Source organism: Pollachius pollachius (assembly GCF_949987615.1).
Source record: "Pollachius pollachius genome assembly, chromosome: 20".
NCBI classification, from domain to species: Eukaryota; Metazoa; Chordata; class Actinopteri; order Gadiformes; family Gadidae; genus Pollachius; species Pollachius pollachius.
This window is the reverse complement of record NC_136953.1, coordinates 5,940,853-5,966,891: the sequence shown is the minus strand read 5'-3', so window position 1 is coordinate 5,966,891 and position 26,039 is coordinate 5,940,853. Positions and strand designations below refer to the sequence as shown.

The 26,039-nt window shown below is 44.1% G+C and overlaps 1 protein-coding gene across 1 annotated transcript in view; it reads left to right on the top strand.

Annotated features, from left to right (window-relative positions):
• nrxn2b (neurexin 2b) overlaps positions 1-26,039 on the top strand; it is a gene marked incomplete at both ends in the record, with an annotated part of 530,523 nt that overhangs the window by 169,204 nt on the left and 335,280 nt on the right. The window contains 6 exons of the mRNA XM_079758236.1: positions 4,293-4,316; positions 12,376-12,537; positions 18,263-18,701; positions 21,163-21,446; positions 21,495-21,618; positions 23,485-23,688. Of these exons, the coding sequence (XP_079614362.1) occupies positions 4,293-4,316; positions 12,376-12,537; positions 18,263-18,701; positions 21,163-21,446; positions 21,495-21,618; positions 23,485-23,688 (1,237 nt within the window). The remainder of the gene's footprint in view (positions 1-4,292; positions 4,317-12,375; positions 12,538-18,262; positions 18,702-21,162; positions 21,447-21,494; positions 21,619-23,484; positions 23,689-26,039) is intronic.

Here is a 26,039-nt window from a genome sequence, read left to right as displayed (position 1 = left end):
AGGTGGGTCGGTGGTGTGGGGGAGACGGGTGGGACAGGGGGCGTCGGTGTGGAGGAGAATAGAACGGGAAGTGGATGATGAAGAGATGATCATTCATGAGCTGTGTGAGATCCGTGCTGACAGGCACTCTGCTCTCTCTCCCCGCCCCTCCCCCCCCCCTCTCTCTCGCTCGCTCTCGGTCACCCTGTTCCTTCTGTGTTGCGATCTATCTCTCTTTATCCGTCCCTCTTATCTTCGCTCCCGTCTCACTGTTGTAATGAATGTATCTCTCTCTGTTCTCCTCTCTCTCTGCCCCCCTTTCTGCCCGTCTCTCTCTCCTCCCTCTCCTCTTCCTCTGGGATCCACTCTCTTCCTTTGCTCTCTGCCCTCGCAGTTTCCTGCTCCCGCTGCGTCCGCGGTGTTTGTGTATGCACAAACTAAACTCTCAACCTCGTCCTTTACCTGCTGCGTGACACAGCAATGGACGAGCGGGAGTGGGGGGCAGACAGAGAGAGGGGGAGAGACAGAGAGACAGAGAGAGGGTAGTGTACTGTCATTCCATTTAGGTCAACCATACAGAGGACTAGTGGTTAGAAAACCTCAGGATGGGAGATGTGTGTAGGAGGAAGAGAAAAGAGCCCGGTGAGCTGGGAATATAAGCGATGTAATGGAGGCGGAGGAAGAGGATAGAAAGATGGAGAGAGAAATGGAAGGAAAGATGGAGAGAGAGAGCGGGGAGAAAGGGTGGGAAAGAGAGAGGCACGGGAACTATGAAGGTGTACATTGTAGTGGATTCATGTCCAATGCTACACACACACACAGAAACACACACATACATACAAACACACACAATGAAACAAATCGTTTGTCTGCAGGAAGCCCCCTCCCTGGCATAATCGCGGTGACATTTATATTTGCACCCGAAGCCTGACTGCCATTCTCTATTACTGGGAGCCTAGACCTGCATGGACCAGGTGGGGGTGTGAGGTTAGGGAGGATGGGGACACATGAGTGAATTCTAGAATGATGGAGCTCCGTGCCGGTCGGCCCGAAAGTGTCATTTCTTTGTTGCTCTACCTCGCAGTGTGTGTGTGTGTGTGTGTGTGTGTGTGTGTTTGTGTGTGTGTGTTTGTGTGTGTGTGTGTGTGTGTGTCTGTGTGTCTCTGTGTGTTTGTCTGTGTTTGTGTTTGCATATCAACAGTGCAAGGGCATACACAAACTGAGAAATGCTCCAACCAGATAACCGTGTATTGATATTAAACGGTTCTTGCGAACAAGCACAGAAATACACTTAGCAGTCCTTTTGCAATTCAATACTAGAATCAGGGGAATGTTTTGAAGTAAATAGTGAGCTGGCTGTTGAATGTTGTCATCTCTTGAAGGCAGCTTGTTGATTTAACTACTTGACCGGGGCTGTTGCTGTAGTGTCTTAACATCCTGCCGCTTGAGCCAAAACGATATTTAGGATAGGGTTTTGCATCGACAAATGATTTTCTGTTTAGAGTCTGAGGTATTCAACAAAATATCTGCCCCCTAGAACGAATGATGATCTGCCAGCACCTGACAGCTTGAGCAGCAGTCTCACTTATTAGTATTCAGCTCTCACAGGTGAATTTAAATGGATGAAGAGTTTTAGGGAGAAAATGTGCTTAGCAATCCTGCTAAATTGTAAATAACCAAACATTATAATACCGTTTCAAATTTTTGCATAAATGGACAAACTCTCTCGTATTTTCCTCAGTTATGGTCATCCAAGGAAGATTGTGTGTGTGTGTGTGTGTGTGTGTGTGTGTGTGTGTGTGTGTGTGTGTGTGTGTGTGTTAGAATCATCGATTGTTCAACACAGCTCAATATTTAACTAGCATATTTGCCATCATTCAGCAATGACCACAGTGTTTGTATGTGTGCGTGTGAGTGTGTAAAGATTCATAATTGATCAGAGCACCGCTTACGCTGTGCACAGACAACATTTGAACACTCACACACACACACAAACACACAGACACAAACAAAAAACATACACACACAAACCAGGCCACCTAAGATGGTCTCTTCTGTCCATCTTGCTTTTGCTGTTAGTCCGCGCAACGCTAGCTTCTGGTGCTAGCCTTCTTTAGTATATCTTGATGCAGGTGCTCACACACACACATATTTACCCTGTAAACACACATTAACACACATAAACACACACACACACACAAACATGCACACACACACAATTATATCCATTACACACTTATCTCCCATTCATAATTCATGGGTGTGGACATACCCTCCCCTCCTGAGGGCCGTGTGATGACGAGACAACATACGTTTATTTGTCCGGGGCCCCTGGTTGTTTACGGGCCCAAGGCACGGCCCCCCATCAGTAAACAGGCCGGCTGCTGCCTCCGTCGTTTTATAAGCGGGTCAATTACTGAGCAGGTGATGGGAGGGCTCCAGGCTGTGTGTGTGTGTGTGCGCATGTGTGTGTGTCGGTGTGTGTGTGTGTCTGTGCAGGTGTGTGTGTAGCTGTTTACTTTTGTGTGTCTGTTTTTGCTTGTGGTTTCGTGTCTATTCAAAAAATATATACTGGTTAAGAGAATATTTGATGTTCCACTTTAGATCTAACTCACAAACACATATAGACACACACACACACACACACACACACACACACACACACACACACACACAAACACACACACACACAAAATTTGTGATATATTAATGTATCACGCACCCAAACACATTTCTGACACTTATCCAAATGCAGACAAATGCACATGAATGGATTATGTTCAAACACTTTTAAACCTAACTCATGCAGCGCTAACTTGTCTGCAAATTTTTATTGCGTTCCACTAAGAGCGTGGTGAGTGGAATGTCTCTTCGTTTCATTAAGTCTTCAAATGAGAACAAATGGGAGTCCTTTCACTGGAATCACGAAGGGATGAAGTTCAGTACATAATGAAGTACTTTACATCGTGCCGTGTTCCTAACGTGCCATATTGGTGAAGTTAGACAGTCACTTAGCATAGATAGAAATATCCATAAACCCTTCATAAAAACGCTTCATTTCATCGTTAGATTTTTTCACAGGACTTGATTTAACCAAAACATGAATTCCTTTTATTTTTCCAGGGGTGACTCCCTCAGGATTGGTCGATCCCTAAATTTGGATCTCACATCACTTGACATTAAAAATGATTTATGTTGCATGGTCTCTCAAGGTCATAAGATTTGTCGAATCACCAGTCAAACATATCGGGACTGATTCAAGACCTCCCAAATCCTTAGGAATCCATTTATTAGGCTTAACAAAAATTTAACTATAATGTTCCGGTGATATGTCTTTGACCATATTTGGGGATATAAGAGTGCTCAGAGCCCGCCCTGGGAATCAGCTACATCAAATCACAACACCCGACATTTCAGCCTGGATTTCCTCAGACCCTTATGAGCTTGAAGATAATATGCGAGACACAATGTAACCTCAATGTTTCTGATATCTATTTCAGGATATACACCCAACCAATGTTGTATTTATTGTCCAACAAATCTAACCCATTTTTCAACAGGTACACTTTGCGAAACTGCTTCAGTGGAATGACCCACCACCCACATGTACTAGCGTAGTGGAAAAGGGAATTACAAATTTATCGACTCAATCGAAATTACTCAGAAAGAACAACCTTTGGTTTAACAATGGCTCCACCCCTTCAGACTGCATCGTCCAATCAGAAGTAGCACTTACTAATACTGTTGTGGTTCTCCCAAAGGCCCCCTTCCCACCACTTCCTTACTTAAAACCAACGCCCTACTCTTCACAAAATGGCGTCCCCTACCTTCCGGATGTGAAAGTTGTTTTGCTAACCCTTGTGTCTTTTACTAACAAGCTTTCAGACTCTTCAACTTTGATTATCTCCCTTTTTGTTTTATTTATTTATCCCTATTTTATTAACTTAATTGAAATGACTAACCTTCATTCACGGAATGTGTGTGGTTTTCTCTACTAAACTTGCAACATACTAACAAATGTATTGTTCGGGTTATTTTTCTTTGTTTCTGAAGACGTTTTGGGAATTTTGTATTAAGCAAAATCACAAACGGTCCTTTTTTGGGGATGATGAACAAAAGAGAAATTATCTTTTTGTTTTAACGATTTAACAATTTAACTTTTATAATATTTTTTTTCTTGGGTCTCTTGTCGCCTGTTAAGAGAAACCGACAATTTTTCACACTCTTTTCCCCCCCACTCTCTTGGGGGACTATAAGGTGTGTTTTGTTGAGTTTACGGTTTGTCATTTTTTTCTTTTTTCCTCCCCCTGTAGCACGCAGGCATCGGACACGCTATGGTAAACAAACTGCATTATATGGTAGATATCATTCTAATTGTCTTATTCTTTGGTTTGCCCTGGAGATTTTCCGTTTCCTCGTCCGATTCTATTTGCTTTAGTTCAAAGTCAACCATCAAAAGGTAGCTGAATACTTCACCTCTTTCTCTTGCCTCTCTTTGTCTTCTTTATATGTTTGGCTTCTTTCACCATTCAAATTCCCACACCCCCCGAAACAAAAAACAATTTGTTTGTTTTGCTTTCATCTGAAGAGGTGTTCTCCAAAGATCAAGTTTTGATAAATGTGTTTTATTTATTTGCGTAACTATATTTTTCTATAATTTGACAATGTTTCTATTATTTGACACTTTCCAAATGTGAGACTATGTTTTTTTTGAGAAATAAAGAAAAATATCATTCTTTTTTAAATCAAGCGTTACGCAACATATAAAAAAAAATCTATTTTTACTCCTGTTAATCCCCTTCTACCCCAGTTTCCATTTTTTCTTTTGATGAACTGTGTTATGGGAGCATTTACACATAGGAAATCACATCAGAGGAATACAACGACGGTGGCAGTTCAGTGACACCAAGTAAAAATGGAGGAAAGAAAATGTGTTCAAATCCCTTCCAATATTGTCTCTGTAGTTCTATAGGTTTAGTCGCTTCACAGGTGACTTTGAGGAATGAGGTTCATGTCTTTCATAGGAATTCCCTCGGATATATAAAGAAATATATCCCAGAAATATACCCAGAAAGTCAGTGATTGGCTTTCTTTACAGCAGGGGGCCTCCAAGTTGTACATTACTAATTTATCTGACTCCCCACAAACATATTATCATTTAATATGTATTATTTGTTGAATCCAATATAAATAATATTATGTATTTTTTATGTATGCATAATATAACTAATATAAAAAAATATATTAACATTATTTTGTTAACTTAACTTTACTAATATTGACGCTTAATCTTACTTCCTGTCACTGAACTGACCTGTACTGAACTGTTGCTTTTTTTATTTCTGTAAAGCAAATTTACTGCCAGTTCAAGGCTGTGTGCATAACGGTACCCTCATTCACACTAACAATTAACTCAAAACCTAATAATCTATGGGCCCTGGCCTTTGCATGAACCCCTCCCCCTTTTTTGTTGTTGTTATGGATATACCAAATGCATCGAGTATATATGTGAATGTATATATAATATTTAACAGCATATATACATACGTATATAAGTCCTAACAATTTTATTTGGCCATAAACTACATGATTAGAATATAAGTATTATGGCCACAGCCAGAGTTTTATATTTTTTACTATTTATTTTATTTAACTTTTTATTGTTTATTGTTTTTTGTTTTTCCCCTTTTACGAAAAAAGAAATACTGACCTCAATCTATCCTTCCTATATATTATTAACAAGGAAACATTTCAGATGTGAGAAAGTGTTTCATGTCATTGTTAAACAAAGCATTTTTGATCTAAATCTGAAGAGATTATAAGTTTATGAAAACATAAAATCACTAATATTCAAGTGATGCATACAACCCTATCTTGGACTATAAAGAGTGATGTGGTCCAAGATGGTGTCCCAAAAAATAATAATAAAAGAAAAGTAAAATATTACGCTGAACACTGACACAAACACTCTACTCTCTCTACTGAGATTTCCAAATTCTTTAAAAAACCCTCTCATATTCATTGAATTCCATTTGTATTCTTGACCATTCCTCCAATCAGCCCTATCCCCTTTCCACTGCATTTGAAATCATCCAATCAGTGTCCATCCTCCACCCATATCGCATGCTTTTATTGGCTAGAACCTTTCAAAACGTTGAAAGTTGAACTGTGATTATCCAGCGTTTGCATCAATCATTTGCATGTGTGTATGGATTGGTTAGTTTCCTGTGTTGCATTCTTGTGCCCATATATTTACAACCTTAATGCTACCACTGTTGTCATTGTTCTCGTGTTGTGTTTTTAAATGTCCAGTGAATGATTCCTGTTTGCCGCATCCTATGCTATTGTCTTTGTTTTGTGCTTTTCTATGTCTGTTTTTGCAGCCTGTTTGTTGTAGTGCACCACCAAAACTGTCACCCCATACCACAACCATGGTTCATTTAAAGTGCATGGCTTTGTGTGTGTGCTTCCATTAGCTTGTTTGGAATCCATTTAGTTTCTACTTAACCCAACACACCGTGTCGTCACATGATAATAACATACACATCCAAGTCCGAGTCTGGATCTGGTTTGAGCAAATCAAATTGCAGAGGACTTTTAAAGAATCCTCTACTACTTCCACTTCTACTACCAAAGCTTCTCAATTGACTAAATCCAACTAACTAATCGACCGGAATCCTTTGTTCTAACTGTACTAACAACCATTTTTGTGTCTGGCTCTCCCTTACTAAAGTACTAACCGATTTTGTTGACCCCTTCAAACCTCCTTACTTACTACTCTCTGCTCGCCATGCAGTCGAAACAAAAAAAACCCCTCTCTCTTATCTTCTCCTGCCCCCTCCCTCGACCTCAGAGGCAAAGATTTAACTTCTACTACAGTAACCACCCCAGCCCCAGACCCTTTCGAGCCTTCCCTACCCTCCGTCCTCTTACTTACCTAGGGAAACAACTTGAGTCTCAAAGCTCGTGGGTTTTTTTGTGGCTGAAGACGATTGGGAATCTAACACAAACAGAAGACAAATTGTCTTTCTGAAGTTTGACCTGTTCTTCAGTCATTGGTTCCAACTGCCAGGCACCTGTTGAATACAATGTGTGAAAAATAATCTCTTGCTCTCTTGCACTGTGGCCCAAATGTATATATTCCACTTTCAGTAAAAAAATAGGAATAATTGGAATCAAATTTAATAAGCCTCTAACTATAAAGGTCCATCTGCATACTGAATGGGATAATTCACTCCAAATAATTGTACTTGAACCATTATCTCTCCCGGAAGATGGGTGTTTAGTTGGTAAGTAATTATTTGCAAGTCTGAAAAGCCGTCTCTTGAAAACAGTGTGAAGCGATGAATAAATTAAGATCCTCTTTCCGACAGGCAGCCAGACTGTAATTAACCAAGGGAAATAAGAGAACACCATCACTGACTTTCAAGACACAAAAAGATCTTTGCTTGACAACATGGCCTCGTTTCTTGACGAGAGTATCAACACCCACTTAGATGGCCGAGCGGAGAAGATTGTACGTTGTCAGATAGACTCACAATTTCACTGTTTAAATATGTATACAAAGAAATCTCTCGTTTCTTCTTTGTTGGTGTTGGTGTGGCGTGATACTCCAATATCAGTTTATTGTTGCCAGATTTCTAGAAAGTAAAAAAAAAAACGATGCAATGCTGCGACTCTGTTGTGGTAGAAATTGATTGATTCAGTGTTTGACGAAACCTTCAACACATAGTTATATATCGCGGTGATCTGTGTCCACCACGATAAGGGATCCCACATGACTGTCCCATCCCGAAGATAAAATTGTGTTTGAAGATGGAATGTTGAGGTTTGTATCAAATGGAACACCACAGGACGATGGATGAGTCGTGATTCTTAAACCTATTTCTGTAGGAATCTTTGATGTGGACGATGTTCGCCATTATTGATGGCTTAGGTTGTTTCTGTGTAAGATGATTTCAGATTTTATGTCAACGTTGAACAGGACTGCAGTATAAGGTGTAATTTCTTGCAGTTAATTTCATTCACTGTTCTGCTCTAATGAAAAAACATATCTAGTATCTAATATAACTTGATTAAATTACACTCTACAATTGAAATGCTTGCCTATCTATAAAATTGATGGATTCTCTGCCCAAGAAAGTACTCTTGACAAGCACATTCTTTACGTTCTATCTATATATCTCTTATCTTTTATATTTGCTATCTTGCTGTCCAGATTTAAGAAGCAGCATTAACCAAAAAAGGGACATATTCTTCATCCTCATGTGCAAAGCCACCATACCCTCTAAAGGTGATGAATTTTAAATGGAGGGGTTATCTCAGGCCATTCCCTCAATGGAAGGAAGCGAGGAACGCCACTATGGTGAGATAAGACGTCTGTCAGGGCAGGGCATTAGTAACAATAACGGACAGCCCTAAAGAGCTGGTCGTCCGATACGTCAGGGTTCGAATGGTACCGCTAACCAGACAGGCGGATCATTGTGGCAGCGTCTTTATCCTCGTGGTCTGCAAGCACGGAGCGTGATATGTTTTCTCAGAGCTAACAGAAACCAAAGAAGAGGATGCAAGGATAAATATAAAATACAATCAACATGATTATCACATATCAGAGCTTTCATATTTTGACATTTAAGATGCAGCCATTGTTTTTACTGTTTCATGACACATTACCAATACAGTCTGAAACAATGTAATATTTTGTACAAAAATATATGGCTCCAGTTCCAACTAAAAAAGGCAATATGCTTTTCCGCTGCTATTACCTTCTGAAATTACGACTCTGCTCTTCATAAGATTACAGTTGATGAGTTATACACATTGCATATCAAGTTATAAAGACAAACAATTAGGCCAACAGAATGCCATGCAAAACAAAAAGTCTAGCCTGAATTGTCTGTGGTCAGCCTGAGTTGTTAAGTAAATATTGACAGTAAAGTCAGCTATCAAATGATATATATGTTTGACTTGAGGGCTTCTAGCTAATGCTTGCTGGGTAGGAAACTGCACTTTATACTCCCCTTGTAAACAGCAGGATGCACACAAACATGGAGAGAGCCGTTCCGTTTCCCCTTGGCTTGTCCACAGCTGGAAAGCACCCACCCTCTGATCACAGCTCCAAACCCCCTGATCACAACACTATACCGCCTGATCCCAGCTCCAGACCCCTAACACAACAACACACTGGAACACCTACTGGATCCTTTCAGTGAAATACCTCACAAAGACCATTTTCTAGGCTCACATGAAACATAGTTGAAAGGGTATTGCTATGGAAGGCCACGGAAAATATTAGTGAATTAACTCATTACCATATTGTTGAACATGTTAATCATACATAGTTCTGAGAAACTTGCCTATTCATACATTTCTTGGAAAATTGTTCTTACAATAGGCCTTTAGGTTGATTTAATCTACAGTAGGAGGATGGGGGCTCCTTAATGTAGATTTCATGAGCCTTTATACTTTGTTTTATCATATCTTTTGTGGTGGATTTATTGAGCTATTCTTCCCTAAATCGTAATATTTCGTTTGTCGAATTGAAGAAAAGTACTATTCGGTGAAAATAGTTGGTGAATGTTACAGCTCGGGTGGCTGTAAGACATTACTGAAGCATTCCAGCCGGCATTTGTTGGATTTGATTTGGCTCCTTTAACACAGCTAGTTCCTCTTAAATTATTTCCCTAAACAAGACCATTTCAGAAGATTGAATGTTGACACTGGCAACATTTGAGTCATATATTGTTGTGGGATTTTTAGTGTAAACAAACAATGTGGCAATGTTTCTTTGGCATATTATCATTCCAGGTTTTATGGGCCAATGGGCAGCCAGTGTGTGAACCCCCGTCCTGTGATGTCATCAGCCCACTTCACCAATGGCCAATGATGCAAACGTGTGTAATATGAAGCGAGGTGCATGTAGTCAGGATGAAGTCAACTGTAAGCGTAGAATAATTCATACACGCCTTGGAGCGATGACACCAATATTTTGAGGTTTTCGTATCATGTCCCTGTGCTTATTTTATATTGGTTGTCTGATATTGTTGTAAAATTCATACAGGAGTAAACAAAGATTTTGTATTGTGGGATGGCCAGGCAGGGCCAGAAAGTTTGGCCCACAGGAGATGAGAGAATGTAAGTTATCATTATTATCTATTGCACATTTCAAATGCTCCATTTCCACTGGATCCAAACAGGTGTCTGGCACTTGGCTTCAAAAAAAACCACCATTGATGCAGATATTATAAAAGCACTGAGCTAATGAGGCTGATCACGGGGCGATGGTATCTGAACATGTAAAACAACCACTAGGCCGATCAAAAACAGTAGACCACCCATTACCCCGACCACAGAAGACCACTATCCCTGTATCCAGCCTAGACCCTGTTCTCCTCAGCCTACGCTTGGACAAAACGCTCATGGACAATGTGGTCCTAGTGTCAGATTCAGCTATCTACATTTGAGCCAAGGTTGCTTCGGGACAGTTCTGCCTCCCCCAAAAGAGACTTTTATTGTGAAAGACATGCCAAAGTTGACCTCAACAGCACACCACAACCCTCCCTCCCCCTCTCTCTTTGATGCCTTATAACCCCCCTTCCTTTCTCACTTTCGGAGGCTAACGTTAGCGATGGCGGTCCAAGACGAGGATGAATGACCTTTACCGCAACTAATGTCACAACTGATGCTTCGCTACACCGCTACAGACGCCCACACATTGAGCCACACGGCGTGCTAGGCGCGGTGCACCGGTGCCACACACAACCCCACAAGCCCCTCTTTCTCCCCTTCTCAAGTCGTGACAGCAGACATAAAAATGGGTTGCCCTGTTGACCAAGGGACAGTACAGAAGGAAACAATACAAATGATAAAACCAACCACTAAACGCAATAAAAAGTCAACAATTATACTTCAAACATGAACATAACATTTGGGGAAAGGGGAAGAGGAGAGTGTGGGAGTTCTGCAGAGTGCAGTTGTTAGTGGTCTTACTCTTTTGAAAGGTCAGAGGTGAGGTAGGCGCACCATGCTCACTATGCTCTCATCTGGTGAATTATACACCAAAAATCCAGCCATTATTTAGACAATGAACCAAACAAGCATTACTGTTAATGCTGAACCCTTTTCGCACTTTCCATCCAGCATATAATATTAACATTGAATTAGTCAGAAATAAAAAGTTACTTTGCTATTAGTTCTGCGTCTTATTAAAGAAAAAAACACATTTCCACAAAAATCAAAGATATGTGTGATGAAGGCCAAGCAGCTGAACAGCTGTTGAAACAGACTTCAGAGAGAACTTCGCCAATAATCATAGCCAAGCTGTGCTAAAAATAATGGGATGATAAAAAGGTTGCCGACTGCAAAATACATTTAGCTTAGCTATTTGGTACCTGATTACCGCTTACGGTTCAAAAGCATAGCAGCACGTTATCAAACTAATAAATACGCTACGACTCCAGTTAAATTGCTATTGTCTTACTCGATAATGGATTAACTACCACCGTGTTACATTTAACAACCAATGATAACTCGGTTTCACTTTCAGTTTCAGTTTGATTTCATAGTAAGGAGCAGTTCTTACAGGGTTGTTATCTCCCAGCCAGAGATCAGCGTGTATGTACAGCCTGAACTCGAGTCAGTCGTCTGTTCAAGCGTCTCGCAGCGCCCCGGCCCGCGGCCCACTCTGTCGCACGCCATCAGCTTCTGGTGGTGCGGCTCGCTTTCGATTTTCCCCCCAGGTGTTCCTTCTTATTTTTTTCTGCTGCACCGCTCTGCTGCTGAACCGATGCACAGTACAGACAGGTGGCGTCCGCTGGGAAAGGACACACAAATAACTAGGTTGTGACCACAAGGTGTTAGTTGTTACTTGTAGTAGGCACGTTGTATATCTTTTTGAAGCTTCTATTAGTCATGATATCAATAGTAGGCCTCCCTGCATTGCTATATATATATATATCCAATTGTCTCTCGTTTTGCCCAAATGTCTAAAACAAATGATTCCTAGTTATTGATACTCGCGCAGGTATGAGTATATATTTAATCCAAAAGACAGAACCTAGTCATTGTTATTAACAGTTTAATCCTGAACAACTGCACTCTGGAGTTAAGATGCCCCCCCCCCCCCCCCCCCCCCCACAAACACCCCCAAACACACTCACACACCCACACACACACTCTTTCTCGCTGAGCTACCAACGGTGCGGTATTCACGGGACACGCTCCCCTCGCCTCTCGCTGACTATTAATCCAACCTCTTCCCTGTCTCTTCTCCTTCCTCTCTTCTATTCACTTCTATTGTTCCATATTCCCGCTGCTCTCCCATCCGTCTTCCTGTCCCTTTATCTCCCTCTGTCTCTTGGTCTATCTCTTTTTGGGGGCTCATTTGACCCCTTCCAGGTGACCATTTCGGTGGATGGTATACTGACCACCACCGGCTACACCCAGGAGGACTACACCATGCTGGGCTCCGACGACTTCTTCTACATCGGGGGGAGCCCCAACACGGCGGACCTGCCCGGCTCCCCCGTCAGTAACAACTTCATGGGCTGCCTGAAGGACGTGAGTCGTTTTGGTTGTTTTATGGTCAGCTTTGTATTCTTAACCTGTGAACGTATAAAGTTTGCAACGTTTACGTTAAATGTAATAAGTTTAAAGGAGTGTGGAGCCCCTTACCCCATTTGACATCTACCGTTTAAATGTAGCAAATGCTAGCTTGGTCATTATGTACCAGTTCTGAAAAGGTACAGGGTCATGTCACCAATGTCGACAGTCTTCCTTTAGGCCTCCTTTGTCAAGATGCCAACAACTTCCTGATACGTAGATTAGCACATACCTAGTTTAGCACATTTGGGGAAACAAACCAGAGTAAGCTAGATTTTGAAAGTGTCCAACTGAACTACCTATACCTTGAGGCTTTCATCCAAAGCCACTCCCCGAAAACGCTAACTAGCTCATTAGCATTCGCATTAATGCCTGACCTTGTAGAAACTCCGGTTTCGACAGCGATATATTGTTCTAACTCTTTCTTCTGACAAATATACTTATTATGTGTTGCTTTGTATGAAAGCATTTTCTAAATGCCCTGAATGTTAATGTTAGTAGACATCCGAAGCCACCCACTTATTTCATTCGAGCTGAATGTCATGGTTGGCTTATTGCAAACCTGCCAGGGATAACTTCTACCTTTTGACAAAACTGTTACGCATACAAAAAACATCTAAGATAAATATTTCAAAATAAATTGCCTACGCTAGCATTAATTATCCGTATCTGAATTGGCTGTGAGTCACTTTGGATAGAAGTGTCTCCTAAATGACTCATCCTTACAGAAGTGACTCGTACCAGATCCGTAACACACATCCACAGAATCAACCACAGTCTCAACTTGACTACCTCATAGAAGGCACTGCTGATCGGCGTCCTAAGTCAGGCGCCTAACAAGCTGTGGGCCAGCCTCCCCCTCCCCACCATCACGTCCTCGTGAACCTTAATGAGTTCTTCGAGGACGGGGGGGTGAAGCGCCACGGGTGTCCCCATAAACTGAGGCTGATTGAGTCAGTTAGCAAGTACTTACTGGCCATTACTTTTAATGGATCACAAAGTAATCGCCCCCTATCTCTGACTTCATTATGCCCGCCGCAGTACAATTACACTTCCGTGATTTGGGTTGTGATCGGAAACGTCCCCCAGCGGGACTCAAACCTCCCTTTGATGGAGTTTAGTTCCCCCTCTGGCCTCCACCACGATTGAGTCTTGATCTAGACTGCAGACAGTCGAAACAAAAAGGGAAAGACGAAATCAGATCCGCTGATGAAATGTGTCTAAGGTAAAGACAAAGAAGGAAGAGTTTTGTATGGAGCAACTGGGTTCACTGCAATGTGGGGACCGAGCAGATATGTGTGGAGGTTTGACTGCAATGTGGGGACCGGGTAGAAGTTTGTGGAGGTTTGACTGCAATGTGGGGACCGGGGAAGAAATAGCATGTGCAGGTTTCGTGCAATGTTTATACTGGCGCAGAAGCATGTGTGTTTGTGTGTTTGTGCGTGGTTGTGTGTGTGTGTGTGTGTGTGTGTGTGTGTGTGTGTGTGTGTGTGTGTGTGTGTGTGTGTGTATGGGTGTTTGGTGGGGTGTGTGTGTGTGTGTGTATGTGTGTGTGTGTGTGTGTGTTTGTGCACAGGTGTGTGTGTGTGTGTGTGTGTGTGTGTGTGTATGTGTTTGTGGCTCCAGATGAGTCTCAGATTAGCGTTATCAAGATGTTGTTAAACAGAAATACTGATCCCCTTGAAATTAACAGTGAAGAGAGAAAATGCAGCGAATATAAAATGAGAACATAAAAACCACATGGAACACACAAGTCAGTGTGCAGAATGTATACTCTCTCAGTTCGATTTTATTTTCCCTTTAATTATAGGAATTTGATTTAGTTAAAGGAGATAGTTATGAAGATAAATTATTTGGAAGACATGATGCCGAGGGAATATGGGTCAATCTATACTTTTTAATTATCAAATTCTAGGTGATCAAATCGATTTTTTTTTCTTTTTTTTTCGCAAGCCATGATTGCATTCAGACCGTTTCTCTCCATTTCTTTTTCTCAGCCTGCTTTCTAATTGCCTAAACGCACCTTGTCAACCTTCCCGGGCGTCTGCCTCCCCTTGGTGAATCCGTGCTGCCATCTTGTAGGGCAGTACAGCACACCTGAACCCTCATCCCAGCATGCACCTCTTCTCAATCGCACCGCACAGCCAGAAGCCAGTGACTAATGGCCCAGACCGTTCCTCAAAGAGTCCAGGAATATGAGGGAGATGTCGAAGAGTAGAGAAAAATGCATCGCTTTTTATTTGATTTAAAATTTATTTTGAGTACAGCTCAGTGCCACGGCGTCTGACAAGTCTATCAGTATGTATTTTCTAAATTCAAGTTGAATCAATCTATACACAAACATTGAGATGATTGAACTTTCCCTAGGACCCGTTGAGTAAAAGGACTGTGTGAAGCATACCAGATAGAGATAATAACATGTACATGTGATATGGAGTGAAATCAGATACATTTCATGAAGGAGCAGGGAGGGGTTAGGGGGTAAACTTCCATCAGGACGCCTACAGGTGGGCTATGAACGTTTGGGAATGAAGGGGATTGCAAATCAAATGGTTAGTTGGGTCTACCCCTTCACTGTAAAGCACTTTGGGGACTTAAAGTGCTCTATCAATTATTATTATTATTATTATTATTATTATTAAATACCTTAACCACTAGACTATCCTGCCTGCTTTTATTTAACATGTTAATGTTAACACACATTGGATTCTTGCCCATTCTATTTCTGTATACAAATGGGAGAGGCTTTTTTTTGCAGACCGACTGATATGTGTGTTGACAGAGAGAAAGGGAGGGACACGCAGCATAGCACATCGGCTACATGGTTAGCGCGCTCGTGGGACGAGCCACTGATCCGCCCCGAATAGGATGTTGTTTTTCAACCATTTTCTTTGCGCTTTGGTTAGCAAGATGCTGTGTGTGTGATGAAGCACAGCAGGAGACAGGGGTGTGTGTGTGTGTGTGTTTGTGTGTGTGTTTGTCTCAGATAGGGACTGTTGTTTGTGTGTGTGTGTGTGTGTGTGTGTGATCGGGGGGGGGGGGGGGGAGTGTGTGTGTGTGTGTGTGTGTGTGTGTGTTTGTGTAAGCGTGCATGCATGTGTGTGTTTTTCTCTTCATGTCACGGCTGTGGCTGGGCAGCTTTGATCCAGTGGGTCGTGCGACCTGGAGGCTGCATGCATCAAACAGAGAGAGAGAGAGCGAGAGAGAGAGAGAGAGAGACATAGAAGAGAAGAGAAAAAGGCATGTGTTTTTTGTGTGTTTGTTTCTCTGTCGGTGAACTTTGAAAGTCCTCCACATGCTATGATCTCATGCCCTGTTGTGTGTGTGTGTGTGTGTGTGTGTCTGTGTGTGTGTTTGTTTCTACACACACACACACACAGACACACAGAACACACACAAACCCCTTTATGTCACCATATCTCTCTCTCTCTCTCTCTCTCTCTCTCTCTCTCTCTATCTTTCTCTCTCTCTCTCTCTCTCTCTCTCTCTCTCTCTCTCTCTCTCTCTCTCTCTCTCTCTCTCTCTCTCCTCTCTGTACGGGTGACCTTGAAATCCACTTTTCCACACCAGCCTCTCACTCTGCTTTGGCCTCTTACTAAACATATCTGTCCTCCTTATACCCCTAGTTCACTCCTTCCTCCTCCCCTTCCCTCTGCTCCCTCTTTCACAGTCTTTCCAGCCAGAACATTGACATTCCCTGCTCACTTGTGACATGAAAGGATTGTTTTCGAATACCTTAGGATATGAGAATATGTACTTCCCTCGCCCACTTTTCTCTCATTCCCTCACGCATCCTCTCTCTATCTATTTCTCTGTCTCTGTACCTCTCCTCGTTGTACATTTCTCAGACTCTCGTCCTCCTCGACTTATCCTCCTGTTTTCTTTGTGTAGTTGTTCCCGTGGTCACGTTGTCTCTCGCCCCGCTGGTCTGACAGCCAAATTAGAAATGGATTTCATCGACTGGCTACCCCGACCTGGCCAAATGCTCTCTGCTCTCTCCTTCTACCCTGTCCTCCCTTCTCCTCTCCCTTCTCTCTTCCCTCCACACTGCCTGCTTCTCTCTCTCTCTCTCCCTCTCTCTCTCTCTCTCCCTCTCTCTCTCTCTCTCCCTCTCTCTCTCTCTCTCTCTCTCTCCCTCTCTCTCTCTCTCTCTTTCTCCCTCTTTCTTGTTCCGTCCCTCACTATATCCCTCTCCCTCTCCGTGCCTCTCTTAGTTTCTCTATTCTCCTCTCTTCATCTCTCTGAATAAATGTATGTGTGTTTCAGTGCGTGTGTTTAATCGCTATTCAAGCATATGTAATCAGGGTGCCATTGCTAATTTGTGGGATCATTGATTATAGGCAGACCACAGCTGCAGTTTGTCGTCATAAAAGAAAGAAGATTGCCTGGTCGTTCAATACATATCCACAGCGATGCTGGAACAGTACTTTACGCTGTGCCACTGAGCACGATCCATAATGTTGAATTAGTAAAGCATCGTTGTGCAAATGAGATCAACGCTTAGACATCAAAGGGTTGAGTTGTTTGTCTCAGGCCACTGCATTTCACGCAAACGCACACATAATGGCATGCACACACAAAGGCATGCACACACAGGAGTTCCTGTGCAAGGTGACCAAACACTCTATGATCTGATGATGCCATGATTACCCGATATGGGCATGGGCGACGATTCCAGGATGGAATCCCCTCTGCGGAAGGGATTCAATCATTAATTCATGAAACAGTAGATTGATGAATGATAGGTGATAGATGGATGGATGGATGAATAGAAGGAGGCGTATATGAATGGTAGATCGATGGTTGGTTGAGGGACAGATAGACAGACCAACAGCCTATTCACCATCAACGGTTCACAGAGATGCGAACAGCAAGACCAGTGTTATTTCTACCCTATTAACATTTCAAAACATTTCAATTTTGCACTTTCAGACACATGCCCTGACAAACTCGTTCCCCGCCTCCGCATTTGGCCTCCCTGTTGTGCTCTCAGCTCCACAATCACACACTCTAGCTGCCTCGTCGGCCCACGAATCAAAGCACACACACACACCAAACCATCTCTCTGTGATGACAGGGTCCTCAGAACATACCCACAGAGAGTTGTCAGGAGAATAAGAAGCAGAAAAGTACTGGCATTTTTAGTCGCGTTTTTTTTTATTTTGTTTTATTTGGCTTCTGATTCGTTATGCGCACACACGCACACACACACACACACAAACACACACACACACACACACACACACACACACACACACACACACACACACACACACACACAAACACACAAAATACCAGACACACACACACACACACACACACACACATAATGCTTAACTACCCATGGACACATACACACACTCAGGCATGCAAAGATGGGTGGTAATTCACTCCTATCTAAAATGCAGGAGCTATACATTATCTAAGCCCGGTTCTACACACAAGCTTTAGCGCTGTAGGCAACATTATGCTCATCCCTATGTTTTCCACATCCTTTCATAGTTTCATGTTGAGATGATTGCACGTTTCTATAGTTATAGTTTATAGTCAACCTGGTTTTAAAATAGGGTCCCTTTAAGTATAAAAACAAGGGTCTTGAGGCAGACCTCCCATGTCTGGGACGCCTCCCGATCGACCCAAACCTCCTCCACCTTCCCCCATCCCCCCCCCCCCTCTCCTCCAGGTGGTGTACAAGAACAACGACTTCAAGCTGGAGCTGTCCCGCTTGGCCATCGACCGCGACCCCAAGATCACGCTGAACGGCGACCTGGTGTTCCGCTGCGAGGACGTGGCCGCCCTGGACCCCATCACCTTTGAGACCCCCGAGTCGTTCGTGGCGCTGCCCAAGTGGAACACCAAGAAGACGGGCTCCATCTCCTTCGACTTCCGCACCACCGAGCCCAGCGGTCTGCTGCTCTTCAGCCACGGGCGGCCCCAGGGTCCTAAAGAGCAGAAGCCGGGCCGGGAGCTGAAGACGGACTACTTTGCCATGGAGCTCCTAGACGGGTACCTGTACCTGCTCATAGACATGGGCTCCGGCAAGACCAAGCTGAAGACCAGCAACAAGAAGGTCAACGACGGGGAGTGGTGCCACGTCGACTTCCAGAGGGAGGGCCGGAAAGGTAACGATGTGACGCCGGGCTAACTGTTGTGAGGTAACGGGTTTCAGTTAACGGTTTAGAGCAGGGGTTCTCAAAGTTTTGACAGCTGAGGGCCAATTTAGGAACCCAAAATTTGACTGAGGGCCACCAAAGGGAAAAGAAATCAGGCGGGGAAACGCCGACAGCATCCCAGTGGTGAAAAAAAACATTGCACCATGGACCTCTGGGAGTGAGGTCAAGTGAGGTTCATCCTTTCAAAGTAAAGTACAGTCGGATTAAAACTAACAAATTTAACAGGATTTAATTGAAAGCTAGAGAGAATCGACTTTTCTCTTCATATCTATTTATTTTTGTTTAAATTAATATTTCTATAATAAAAAAAAAAAAAATATATATATATATATATATATATATTTTTTTTTACTAAAATCTGTATGTCATTGCGGGCCGCCAGGAATGTTTCTGTGGGCCGCCATTGGCCCGCGGGCCGCACTTTGAGAACCAATGGTTTAGAGCTAACAGTTTCTGGCCGTTGTTTTGTTTAGTTAGTTGGTGTTGTTGGTCATAGCAAGCGATTCTGAGTCACTCAACTTAGCAGTTTCTGTTAACTGTTTTAAGCTCGATTCTTAAGCTAACTGAGGAAATCTTTTGAAAGTATTGTTGTTTAAATGCAGTATGAGAACAATTTAGCATCTGGTGAGTTTTGTAAAACGTTAGCTTAACACTTAATAATCTACCTGTAGCCCCACCTTAGATGCCTTTTAGCTCAGTTCGTTGTTCATTGAATGGTTTTATGATATTGGTTTTGTGAAGTGATGAGGTCTGTTCTAAAGGCCTAAGAGTTTATGATTCGGGAGTAATTTGTTCATAATGTGGAAATGATGAATTTCTGATGTTGGCCTCGTTGGTAAGCTTCAGGCTTCAGCCTCACCGAGCTCACAGTTACCTTGTTATCAGTAATGGTAGTAATGTTATCGCACTGTTAACACAGGTATGTGGGCGAGCTAGCTTCTCCCCCAAATACGCGCATCAGGCCGTGAGATTAACAATCTGTAGACACAAAATAGTCTCAATAACCATATCTCCCCGCTACAATATCCCATAAGGCCCTGGTAGAGGGTGTGTGCCTGAGCGTGCGTGCACACGTCTTGCCTTTAATTGGCTTTTAATAGAACATTACGATGATGTCATTAATCACAGGGAGAGGCGTGTGGGCTAAATCCCCCCCCCCGCTCTCTGCATTCTGCTATCCTTCTCCTCCACTTAGCACATTGTAGAGACCTTAATGTCGCTCTACCCTCTCTCTCTCTCTCGCTCTCTCGCTCTCTCTCTCGCTCTCTCTCTCTCTCTCTCTCTCTCTCTCTCTCTCTCTCTCTCTCTCTCTCTCTCTCTCTCTCTCTCTCTCTCTTCTTGAAGTGTCCCACCCCCTGCTCTGATATTAATACACCAGCATTTTAATGTGTGGTTCTTTATTGCGTGTGTGTTACTTGCGTTATTCCGCCGTGTCTTAATGGGACTCTTGCTCCCTAACATATTTAATGTTCCTCCGCCTGCTTATAAATGCTTATTCACCTCTAGCTGGTGTGGATGCATATGTATGTGCCTACCACTAACACACACAAATGGCACTTAATCAACCCACGCACACACACACACACACACACACACACACACACACACACACACAAACGCGCACTCACGTTCACATCGCTTAGAAGGCCCAGGGATAGTGGGAGTTATACTGTGACCTGTGAAGCACTTTGAGACAAACTGTGATTACGGGCTGAATACACGAGTAACTGACACTCACAGAAATACTACAGTGCATTTAGGCGTAATCATACACCATGTGAAACATGAAAGTTCACTGAAGTGCACGCGCACAAATGCACACCCACGCATTAGAGGTGTGTAAGATCCCTCTAAGATACCATTAGAGGTGTGTAAGATCCCTCTAAGATACCATTAGAGGTGTGTAAGATCCCTCTAAGATACCATTAGAGGTGTGTAAGATCCCTCTAAGATACCATTAGAGGTGTGTAAGATCCCTCTAAGATACCATTAGAGGTGTGTAAGATCCCTCTAAGATACCATTAGAGGTGTGTAAGATCCCTCTAAGATACCATTAGAGGTGTGTAAGATCCCTCTAAGATACCATTAGAGGTGTGTAAGATCCCTCTAAGATACCATTAGAGGTGTGTAAGATCCCTCTAAGATACCATTAGAGGTGTGTAAGATACCCTCTCTCCCTTCTCCCCCCCCCACCTCCCCCTTCCTCCGTCCTCTCCTCTCTCCTCCACCCCCTCTCCCTCTTCCTTCTCCCCCCCCCCCGACCTCTACCCTACTCCTCTCCCCTCCACCCCCTCTCACCCCTTCCCCTCTCCCACCCCCTCTCTCCGCCCTCCTCCCTCTCCCTTCCTCCCGTCCCCCTCACCCCCTTCCCTCCACCCACCCCCCCCCACCTCCCTCCCCCCGCCCGCAGGCTCCATCTCGGTCAACAGCCGCAGCCTGCCCTTCAGCTCCCCCGAGGGCAGTGAGATCCTCGACCTGGACGGGGACATGTACCTGGGCGGCCTGCCCGAGACCCGCGCCGAGCTGGTGCTGCCCCCCGAGGTGTGGACGGCCCTGCTCAACCTGGGCTACGTGGGCTGCGTGCGGGACCTCTTCATCGACGGCAAGAGCCGGGACGTGCGGCGGCTGGCCGAGATCCAGAGCGCCATGGGCGTGAGCAGCTTCTGCACCCGGGAGCTGCAGAAGCGCTGCGGGGCCGGGGGAGGAGGAGGAGGAGGAGGAGGAATGGGGGGTGGAGGAGGAGGAGGAGGAGGAGGCGGGGGCGGAGGTCCCTGCGGGAACGCCGGAGGGCACTGCAAGGAGGGCTGGAACCGCTACATCTGCGACTGCACCGGCACCGGATACCTGGGGGGCAACTGTGAGATAGGTGAGGCCGGGGGTGGTGGATGTGAGGGCGGTGGTGGTGGGGTGGAGGTGCTCGTGGTGGGGCAGAGGTGGATGTGGTGACAGGGATATAGTGAGAGAGACCCAGGGAGCTAAACTGGTTGGCAGGTGGCCGTTGACTGGCTGGCAGGGAGAGAGAGGAGAAGGGGATGGGGAGATGGGGGGGGGGGAGAGAGAGAGAGAGAGGATGGGAGTGTAAGAGAGCGGGGGGAAGAGTTGGAGAGAGAGACGGAGGAGGGGAGGGGGGGAGACAGAGAGGAGGGGAGGGGGAGAGAGAAAGAAGGAGTGGAGTTGGTGATAGAAAAGGGGGTGAGAGATGGAATGGGAGAGAAGGGAGAGGGAGGTAGGAGGGGAATTAGAGAATGAGATAGGGAAGGGGGATACAGAGCGATCGGGTAGGAGGGGGGAGGGGAGGGAGGGGAGGGAGGGGGAGAAAAAGGGGAGAGAAGGGGAGAGAGGGTGGGTGGGGAGAGAGAGGTTGGGGAGCAGACAGAAGCCCTGGTAACTGGCAGCTTAGTAGAGAAGCCGTCGCCATCTGTGCCAGTCACCCTCACGTGTTCACACACAGCCACACATACACAACACACACACCACACACACGCACACGCCTGGACCTTACACAGGTGGCCTCACACAGTAGACTAGAGCAGCGTTTTATGAAATGAGTGTGTGGCAGCCCTGTCGTGGATCCATTAACGTCCCCTGTTAGCTCCCCCTGACTCCATTTTATCGATGGTGATGGGAGATGCAAACACGCCCTGCAGCGACCACAGGTTTGGCTGTGCTACCTGTGGTCCCACGCTGCATGTCAATCACTCTCTCTCTCGATCGTGCTGGCTTCAACTGTCTGTCTTCACTGACTGCTCTTTGACAGAAAAGCCCGTACCGATATGTAATGATACAAAAACGGAAAGACAACGGGAAATAATGAGTGGAATGACAAAGAGAGGAAGGAAGGAGAGAGGCAGGAAGGAGGAAGGAGGAGAAGGAAGGAGAGCGGAAGGAAGAAGATTGGAGTGGAAGGAAGGAGAGAGGAAGGAAGAAGAGAGGAGGGGAAGGAAGGAGAGAATAGGAAGGAGAGAGGAAAGGAAAGGAGAGCGGAAGGAAGGAGAAATGGAGGGGAGGAGATAGGAAAAGGGGAGGATATGTTTTCAGATTAGATATTTCACCCAAACTGAAAAACAAGACAGAAGATAAATGTTTCCTCTGGGGATGGTGCGGGCTTGTTCCCTCAAGCTGCTGTGTGAAGTCTGTTCCTGAGTGCAGAGCTGGCTCTCTGTTTTCCGCGGCCCTCTTCTGCATTCTAGTGGGGCTCGTGGATCACTGCGATGGTGCCATTAAATCACAGAGGATATTATATTAATATTTCAGTCCCACCACGGAAATGGGAATCGACTGAGAGTAGTTTGACTATCAATAAGACCACAAGCAGTCATCTTGTTATTCTGCTCTTCCTCTTTATTATCATAAATATTCATTCTGCATTTCTGGTCCAAATGGATCTGCCATAATGGGCAATGACTGTGGATGTTGATACCAGGGAGAAAATAAGAACTGTAAAATCTTGTAATTTGTTGTCATTGTGTGTCTGCATTTGGTTGTGTATGTCTGAACTTCATGTTTGTTTTTTGTTCATTAATTAGCTTTTTGTCAAATTTTCCAAACAATATGCACATGCACCCCCCCCCCCCCCCCCCCCCACAAACACACACACACACACACACACACACACGCACACACCCATAAAACCCAGACATGCACATACCCACATACACGTTTTGTATTCAAGTTTGTATGTGTATTTGTGCTTTGTAATGTTGACTCACTCTCATCCATCCTCCGCCCACAGAGGCCACGGTGCTGAGCTACGACGGCAGTATGTACCTGAAGGTCATCACCCCTCTGGCGCTGCACACCGAGGCGGAGGACGTGGCGCTGCGCTTCATGTCCCAGCGCGCCTACGGCCTCCTCATGGCCACCACGTCCCGCGAGTCCGCCGACACCCTGCGTCTGGAGCTGGACGGCGGCCGCGTCAAGCTCACCGTCAACCTGGGTAAGGCGCGGTCGTCGGGCCGCCGCCCGGTCATGCGCCGTCAAAGCCGTCGCACGCACCCCATCGTTATCGTCCTCCATGATCCCAGACCTCAAGTGTTTCGGTTTCGGTTTCGGTTTCAGTTTCGGTTTCGGTTTCGGTTTAGGTCGTGGTTTCCATTTTAGAATTTCAAAGTGCTCTGTTTGGATAATAACTAAATGTTTTTGTTGTTGTTATGCTGGCAGATTATTAGAGTATGAATACTTTTGAATTCATTGATTCATAACTGATTCTAACTTTAACAAAAACATTTAGTGTGATATTATTTACCTATTCCTTTTTGAGATTTAACAATGGATTGTATTACAGTCCAGCAGCTGATTCCGCAATTTAAAAAAATAATAATGTTGAAAAAGCTACCTAGGCCATTTGGTAATATTCAGAATATTCTCCCCTATATACTCTGTCAGCAGGTCCAAACATAGTTATATACACAGAACTCCCCCTCAACCCCCTCTCTGTCCAGAAGACATTTTGGACCGCATAACCTTCATTCCCTCTTTGTTTAAATATTTTTGGTCCATTATCTCTATAGGACTTCATGTTGCCGCCCCCCTGTGGCCGCTCATTGCCATTACCACTGCTAACCAAAAGTTCCATCTCTGACCCCAAAACTCTATCCAATCCTGAGCCTTGGTCCCTGGGGCCCCTGAGCGTGTTACAGTCATGGTGGTCTCCTTACTGCCCTCCCAACCTCTCTCGCTCTCTTCCTCTTAGTACTCTGCACTACAGTCTCTCTCTCTCTCTCTCTCTCTCTCTCTCTCTATACATATATATACAGTGAAGGTTATAGAATATTGTTTAAATTGATCATAGCAAAGGCTAACACAGACGTAGCTTATGCATTAGCATCAGTTCTGTTATATTTATGTGCGACAGAGAACCAGTGTGGCCAATGTATTGGTATCCTCACTAGTTGTGGCTGTATTGGTTCACTACCATACATAAATGTAGATCATCCATAGTAAATGATGTTAGCTACATCTGGGTTTGTCATGCAACAAGAATGCTGTGAAAGTAAAAAACTTTATATTTTTTGCAGTTGACATTGCCGTCACTCATTGCTACTGCCCTCATTTAACATTAAATATCAGGAAGTAAGATAATCAAACATTAAATACCAATGACCATCAGCTGTGAGAGAACTGAGGAAGGTCATTGATTCATTTTATATGAGGGGTTTATGGGATGGATTATTGTCAACCAAGGGCAAATCTTTTTCAGCTAATTACCGTAAACATATGAGGGCAAGGATTTTGGTTGACCATATTAATATATGAAAAGCTTTGGATTCAATCTTTTATGGTAACAGAGCATTGCTTTCTGATAGAGGGTAGTGACCTTTCAGAGTACTGGGAAGGAGAGACGGACAGGTGCATTCTGGGAAACGGGAACTAGACCTCCATAGAGACACGCACAGGGGGAGATTTTTCTACCAGTCCTCACTTTTCTCTCTTTACCTTTCTTTCTTTGTCCTTATTTATTTTCTATTTTTCTTTATTTTGATGTTTCTATCTTTCTTTGATTTATTTTCTTTGTGTTCCATAATTTTCTAAGTTCTTTCTTAATTTCTTCCCTATCCCTCTTTTGATTTTATTACATTTTTTATTTATGTTTTCAGTCCCTCACTCTCTCTCTCCCTTTCTCTCTGTATCTCACAATGTCTCTCGGCCGAGGCTCAGGACGATGGAACTTTTCATCCCTTCAATGGCCTTTATGTCTGCGGCCCCTCGGATCAAACAGCCAGTGAGACCGGCTCTCACACACACACACACGCACACACGCACTCACGCACGCACGCACACATACACACACACACACAACCACACACTAGCAAGAAAATGTTGTAAATCTCCCGTAATGAGGCTAAATGCTAATCCATAGCACAATGGTCCCTTAATGACCTAGTTTTTCACTTCAAAGGCTTTAAAAAAAAAAAGTTAAAAAATATTACTGTTAGCCTTAACTGAAGCCTAAAACTAACTTTTTTAGTGGAACTACAGAACAGAAAATACACTTTTGTTGTAAGTTTCCGATAGGAATTGTAGTTAGCGTGTTAGCTTCTTGGCGCCAGGTTGATTACCAACCACAGCAAAACCGGCGGGGAATCTTCCTCCTCTATTAACGCTCCCCTTACACACGTGCTTTAATCCTCGTTAACATAATTGAACCCCCGTAATTAATTAGGAAGATAGGATTAATTGAGCGGATTCGAGCCCTAATGACTTTTATCACTGATCGGTCGGCTAATGATAATGACGTGTCCAATATGTTATCAGCCGAGTCTGTTGCCATACCAGGAGAAAATAAAT